Consider the following 7,448-nt stretch of genomic DNA (forward strand, 5'->3'; position numbering starts at 1 on the left):
CAGGAATGCATAGACTAACGGCCAAAAAGAAAGGTCCCAGGACTCACTGACTCTGTTCCAGCCCACGCCCTAACACTGTGAGGAAGTGAATCTTACCAGTTGGAATCCCACCACCTTCTTGGACTCCTGGATGTGCATGACCTTTGAGGCCTTGTGGATGATGCTTCCGCTGACCTTCCGCTTCCGCCCTGTAAAGAAGTCCGTGGCCGTGGCCCGCTCTGTCTGATCGAAGGCCAGCAGCGGAATTATGTTGAGGAATTTGGGCTGCGTGCCCTCCCAGGCTGAACTCCAGGACTCTGCCCCTCGGCGTTTCCGGGACTTAATCTCTGAAAAGCCGTACAGGGTCTTCAAGGCCCCTCTGGCTTCCTGTTCCAAGTCGGCTAGAAGGTGGCGCACCTCACTGTACCTGTCAAGGTGAAGGAAGAGTCAGGAACCGGGCGTCCCTCAGGCGGCACACTGGCACTTTTCCTTGCTGCTTTCCATTGCTGTGTTTCAACATGTGCCCACTGTTCCTGCCCTTGTGGCCAAGGAGACCAGCCCTTTCACATCTTGCCCCATCTGAAGTGACCACTGGCTGGGCAAATGGAGAAAAGCTCATGGAAGACCCTGCGTGACTTCCTGTGGCCCACCTCTTTGATGGCTGTCTGCTTGTTCTCAGGTGTGCTGCTGGTTTTGCTCCAACCAGTATTTCTGGAGTGGTGACTGTCAGATGCCTCCCACAAACCAGCCACAGTGAGAACAGGTCAGTAACTACTGACCAGGAGTCTGCCCAGGGGGCAGGCCCGTCTCCACCAGCACATGGCCCCTGCCCACTGATGGTCCTGAATCAGTGCAGAAAGGAAAGACGGCATAACTGTTACCTTGACAACCTCCAAGAACACAGAAGAACGATACAGGACTGACGGCAGGACTGACGGTGTGAAGTGTAATGACACCCTCTTTCAATTTTCACAGTATCAAATGGTCCCAGCCTCGGGGCTGGGCGGTGGCCCAGTGGTAAAACGCAAAGCTCTACTTCGCAGATCCACACAGGAAGGTTGCGGATTTGGGTCTGAAGAACCCCCTGCGTATTCAGGTGCTTGTGTCCATGATCTGGGGTCGGCCGAAGTCAGGAATGGCTCTCAGCCTCAAGATCCTATCAAGGGTGCTATCTCTCTGTCTCTCTCTTTCTCTCTTTCACTCATGGAAGAATTAAATAAACTTTAAAACATATTTTAAAAGGAAAGAAAAGAAAGGGTTCCTGCCTTGCTCTTAACTCTCCCCCTCTCCTCTCTCTCTTTGGCTTTAGTGTTTGAGGGTATAGACCCCAGAACCAAATGACCTGGCTTCGAGTTCTCCATCCCAGTACTAGCTGGGTGACCTTTGGCAAGACTCTTAGCCTTTCTGCATCCCAGTTTCCCAGTTTCCTCATTTATAAAATGGTGTTACTGGAAGGTTCAGTGTGTGTGTGTGTGTGTGTGTGTGTGTGAGTGTGTACTCTTCAGAAGATTCATGGAAAATGCATATTGTAAAAAAATCTATGCATAGATTTCAAAATATTTTTGCACCCAAGTTACTCATACTTTAGTTCCACTTTCCCACAAATTTGGGGGAGCCCCTTAGTATAAACAGTCGCTATATTATAGTCACGTAGCTGTACTTGTTCATATTTCACCGCTCCACTACTTGGTGAGCTCCATGGTGTCAAAGGCTGTGTCTGAATGATTACGGTTGATGTCCTAGACCCAGCACACTATATGACAATTGGTAGATGCTGAATAAATGATTATGGAACAAATTATGGATGGAAAGGAAGGAAGAAGAGAGGGAGAGAGGGGAGAGGAGAGGGAAGGAAGGATAGAATAAAGAAAAGGAAGACTGGGAGGTGGAAAATGTGTTAGACCTGATTTTGATTTGTCACTTTGTGACCAACTCATTGACGATTCTGAACAGGTGAGTTTCCTTTGATAATCTTGATAATCTTCCTTTACCTGCTCTTCCCTTTTCTCCATTCCCACAGCTGCTCTGACAATGTCTGCCATATCCTGACTGCCTCACAGAACAGTTTCTCATAATCCCGCAAAGGCCTCAGATGACCCATTTAGAACAGGTCCTGCAGCAGACAGCAGGGCAGTACCGAGGGCTGATCCTGCCAGGAGCCCAGTGATGACAATTAGTGGGGCTGGGTTCACCCAGATGAGGGTTTGGGGCTGTTGAGATGCTTCCGGAAGTCACCTAGGTGTCACTTCTGAGTCAGCCTGGAGTTTACCTTCTGGGGAGAGTGAGGGTGTGAGCTTGGAGAGCTGGAATGGCTAAGCTGGGTTTAGTGTATGTGTGGTGGAGGGCCAGGGGCAGAGGGTGTCAGCTCTTCCAGGCCCAACCTCTGACTGACACATCCTTGCAGCCTCCCCTTGCTGCTCTCCCTGAGCCGGCCTGTCCTCAAAGTAGCTGACATGCTAAAAACATGACACAGATTTGGAACCTGGGAGAAGGCAGTTTACTAATGTTGACAACTAATTTTAAATTTCTTTTTTCTTTTCTTTCTTTTTTTTTTTTGGAGAGATTTTTGCTATAGGGCGCATGCGCTTGCCAGAAAGACAGAGAGAAACAGAGAGACAGAAAGCGAGAAATCACCCCCAGGGGGGATGGTCATGCCGCAATCCCTTCTCCTCCATTCTCCTCCCGGGATCTTGGGCACGCACGCACATGTGCCCGGCGTGAGTTTAAACCTCTGGGTCCGGGACTCGATCCGCTGTCAACTACATGGGAGTCCAGCGACATAGCCATTAAGCCAACTGCTAGTCCCCTCATTCTAAATTTCTAAAAAGTGTTCTGCAGGCTGGATTTGGCTCCCAGGTTGCCCGACTGTCACCTTCAGAAGGGGTTTTGGCATCTGGAGGGGGCATGACTCCCATTCCATAACCCTGCCTCTTACTTGTAAGGGTTGATATTGCAGATGGTGACAGCAGGAAAATCCAGCTTCTGGAAGTGGACTTTGATGGAGACAGAAACGGTATAGAAGGAGAAGACGAGGAGAGCACACTGCCAGAAGATCAGGGCCACGGCGGTCAGTGTGAACCCAATCCAGAGGAGGCGCCGGAGGCGGCCGCGGGAGACCACGATGCGGCGGCAGCCGTGGGTGTTGGTGTTGAGACAGTACCACTGCATCAGCTCCTTAATGGTGGGCGCTTGAGGGCCTGTCACAGGCAGAGTCTTCTTGATTTTGGCTTTAATCTTCTCTCCAGGAGCCATGGCCAGGATGGGACTTGGAGAGCTGGAGGAGCAGAGAAGGAAAGCAGGAGAGTTCACACACCAGGAGGGCTGGGGGCTGGGAAACACCAGCCCACATGTCCTTACAGGCCTCCTTCCTCTTCTCCACTGCAGGCTGAACCGTCTGCTTTCTGAAGCCTTGGCCCCTTGTCCAGGATATTTGTTTTTGGCCACCACAGCTGCCAAAGAGGCTGCCTCCTCCTCTTACAACCCCTAGGCCTAGCCCTGTGGGGACGGGGTGGGGCTTAAACTGGGAATCACTGGCAGGACAGGCTGAAGCACCTTTCCCCCAGGTTCCTCAGAACAAGCCAATCAGCACCTGTCTGACCAGGCAGGGGTATTGCAACCCATGGCTTCATAGCTTCTCCATTAGCCTGCCCTCCTGGAGCTCAGCATTCCTACCTCATTATGCCCCCTGGTGCCTAGCGCGGTGCTTGGCACGGAGCAAGGACTCACCAAGTTGCTATCGACAGATGAAATCTGCCCAGAGAACTTCCCAGCAACTGCCTTAGATCATGTTCCTGGACATAGTTCCTTCAGCTCTTTATTGCTTTACCGCAAGTGGAAGAATTTCTGTTTCATTTCTTTTCTTTCCAGTCAAGCTTAGTGTCTCTGGAGCACCTGATATAACAGCAGTCCACATCTATTGGCCACTTAATTTTTGCTGGTCCTGGGGGCCGGCAGGTGATATGGTGGCTGGGCATGCTAGACTCCCACAGGGCTGACCGCAGTTCAAGTCCCAGACCTGGCGGCTTGCTTTCTCACTGTCTCTCTCTTTTGCTCTCTCTTTCACTCTGTCCCTCTCTGGTCAAATTAAAATAAATAAGTAAACATAAATAAAATACTTCTTAAAAAATATTTGCCAGTCCCTGTGCCATATTTCCTGGATTCTAAGATACCATTAATTTGCCGGCAGATGGTGTGGTGGTTAAAGGCTCTGGATTCCCACATGGCTGACCATGGTTCAGGTCCTGGACCTGGTGGCTTGCTTTCGTGCTTTCCCTTTCTCTCTCTGCCTCTGTCTGATCAAATGAGATAATAATAATAATAACAAATGGAAATAAATAAATAATTCTTTAAAAAAAAAGATACCATTAATTTGCTAGATTGCACCTTGATTTAATCACAGATCTGAAGGGGAGTATTGGAAAGAAAGTGATCACATTCGTAAATGTACCTGTAAATGTAAATGTTTCTATAACCTTTCTGTTACAAAACTTTACAATGTCAAATACTGCTCTTTTTAGAAATGAACTGATAAATATGTAAATATATAGACTCAGCTCGTGTTTATAATATATTAGGTCGTCGGGAAAGTCATGATATATTTTTCTATGCAAGAATGCATCGCAACTTTCCCGACAACTCAATGTATGGTCTCAGTGGTTTCCTAAATCTATATAATAGTCTGTATAAATATACGTATCATGTACATATATCATGCCAAGTTTCAACAGCTCTATAAGATAGGCATATTATAATTATTTCCATGGTAGAGAGGAGGAAAATGAGCTCAGGGAGGTGGAGAAACTGATGCAAGCTCTCACAGCTGGTGAGTGGAGGAGCTGGATTGGAACCTGGCTGCCTTAGCGACCTTGATACGGGTTTTGAGGGGCATGATATTGTGCCAGCTGCTGCCACCTCACCACCAAAGCAGGCAGTTCATTAGCAGTACCAGAGATTCAAGGCTAAGGAAAGAAACGGGAGCCTGAGCTGGTCAGTGTGAACACTTCCCAAAACCCATGAGCACTAGCACTGGGGGAGGGAGAGTGTATATGGTTTGTCCCCTCTACCTTACAGGGCCACAAGACAAAACAGGACATACTCTAAATTGGAGCAGGTTATACAGGGCGCTCTCATGGCCCCAGAGGGCCTGTGTCTGGGACAGGGGCTTAGGTGTGCCCCACCAAGTTCTTTGGGATTCTGGACCCACAGAGTTACTTTTTTCACTCTGGAATGTGGCCCCCAGTTGGCAGCTGGGGCAAAGTTGGGAGGCATTTATGTAAGACACAAAGGTGAGAGTTTGCTGGCCAGCAGCAGTGACATAGCTGGAGGGAGCCAAACCACTCCAGACCCTCTGCAGACTTTCGCGGTTTTGCTGGGATGAAGGAAACCATCTCTGACACTCGACATAATGCTCCCTGGGGGCTGGGCAGAGGCGCCGCAGTAAAACATGGTGCTCTGCTCTGTGAGGCTGTCCCCCACGGGAAGGCCACCAGCTTGTGACCGGAGACCTCTCTGCGCCTGTAATCGGGCTGGCTGAGGCTGTGGCTGGGTGGCTCTCAGCTCCGAGACTCTATCAAGAGTGCTGCATGCCTGTCTCTGCTATGGAATAAATACACTTTGAAAATACTATTAGCCTCTCGGCAAGAGAACTGTCATTAATTTTTTTTTTTATCATTTTCAATGTTTCCCACCCCCCACTCTCTCCCTTACTACAATCCCAAACCAAAAACGTTAGCAAGAGTGTATTCATTTTTAAAATGTAAGTCCAGATTCATTTTCCCATCAAATAAAACTGCAGTCCAAAGGAGGCTTTCACCTCAGCAGAAGCGGATTCTGGGAGCTTTTGTCCCTAACAAAAGCTAAAGACAGCTCCCAGGGCGTCCCTTTGGCCTAAAGGTAGCCAGATTGGGCTGCTCACTTCAAATCAATGACTTTGCAAAAGAATTAGGAGCTGACATATAGTACTTGTTCTGGGAATGCTTTACAGGTATTAGCTCATTGAAATCTCACAGCTATCTTCCAAGGTAGGCGTCACAATTTCCCCCATTCTACAGATGAAACTAAGATGCCGAGGGGTGAAATAATCTGTCCAAGTTCACGCTAGAAAGTGACTGAGTTGGAGTGTGAATGCAAGAGTCTATACTTGTAACTATTGGGAATGCTGCTTCTCAAATAATAATAATAATAGTAAACCGTTGTGATAATAGCAACTATCATTTATTGATTCCCTCACTCTACTCCCAGATATCCTACTCACTCCTTTTTATGCATTACCTAATTTAATCCTCTCTACAATTACATGCGGTATTATTACTAATCCCATTTCGCAGAGTAGTAAATGGAGGTAGGCGAAGCTACGCAGGTAGGAAGGATTGAAAGGACTCTAGAATTCCAGGGCCCTGGCTCACAGCAGGGACTCCCGACTACCCCCAGAGTACCCTTCACCTTGCCCATTCTCCATAAAACAGTGAGGGAAGCTGAAGCTTAAGGAGGAGTGGACAGATTTCCCCAAGTAGATTTGGGTTTGTAGCAGGGCGTCGACCTGAGAGTCCCGGACCTTGTTTCTGAGTAGCCCTGGAGCGGCTCACACCCAACTCTGCGGCATGGCCACGGTGTGGGTAGACGCCGGTGTGAGTGGACCCCGACCGCCCAGGGAGGGCGTCTCAGCATCCCGGCCCTGGGAAGCAGCCACCCAGAGGGCGATCGGGAAGCCACTGCTCCCGGATCGCGCCCCTGTCTATCGCGCTGTGTGAAAAGTGCCTGAGCTTATTAAGCTTGAGCGTCAGGTTCAGGACCCTGCCGGAGCTCCTTCTGGGAGACTTTGCGGCCGCCCCGGCACGCAGCGATTGGGCGCTGTCCTGTGGCCTAAGAAACTTCTGCTCCTAGGGATCCCGGGCCAAAGTGCGGGAAGCCACTGCTCCCGGATCGCGCCCCTGTCTATCGCGCTGTGTGAAAAGTGCCTGAGCTTATTAAGCTTGAGCGTCAGGTTCAGGACCCTGCCGGAGCTCCTTCTGGGAGACTTTGCGGCCGCCCCGGCACGCAGCGATTGGGCGCTGTCCTGTGGCCTAAGAAACTTCTGCTCCTAGGGATCCCGGGCCAAAGTGGCCGCAGAAAAGCCTACCACCAGTTCGCTTCAGATGTTCGCTTCTCTCTGCAGAACAGTCACCCCAGAGAAAAGCATTCCGCTGGGAAAAGGACAGTCGCTGTCAAGTCCACGTGTCTCATCAAGGCCGGCCAGGGAACTGAGCAGGTGCTGGGCAGAGAGAAGGGGCGAGGTGCGGCCCCGGACCCTCGGAAGCCCTGATCCCGTTTCTGAGTAGCTCAGCAGCGGCTCGCGCCCAGCTCTACGCCCCCGGCCACCGTGTGCGTTGACGCTGGAGACCCAGACTCTACAATCGCCCCGGGACGGTGTCCCAGCATCCCACCGCGGGAAGCAGCCACCTGCTGATGCCGGCCCGGTACCGCGCAGCGCG

The 7,448-nt window shown here is 50.4% G+C and overlaps 1 protein-coding gene across 1 annotated transcript in view; it reads right to left on the reverse strand.

Annotated features, from left to right (window-relative positions):
- SCNN1G (sodium channel epithelial 1 subunit gamma) overlaps nt 1-7,448 on the reverse strand; it is a 34,882-nt gene that overhangs the window by 23,805 nt on the left and 3,629 nt on the right. Inside the window, exons 2-3 of the mRNA XM_006148312.1 lie at nt 2,915-3,253; nt 97-406 (exon numbers count right to left, since the gene is read on the reverse strand). Coding sequence (XP_006148374.1) covers nt 97-406; nt 2,915-3,231 — 627 coding nt within the window. The 5' untranslated portion in view covers nt 3,232-3,253. The remainder of the gene's footprint in view (nt 1-96; nt 407-2,914; nt 3,254-7,448) is intronic.

Source organism: Tupaia chinensis, unplaced genomic scaffold, assembly GCF_000334495.1.
Source record: "Tupaia chinensis unplaced genomic scaffold, TupChi_1.0 Scaffold000231_2, whole genome shotgun sequence".
NCBI classification, from domain to species: domain Eukaryota; kingdom Metazoa; phylum Chordata; class Mammalia; order Scandentia; family Tupaiidae; genus Tupaia; species Tupaia belangeri.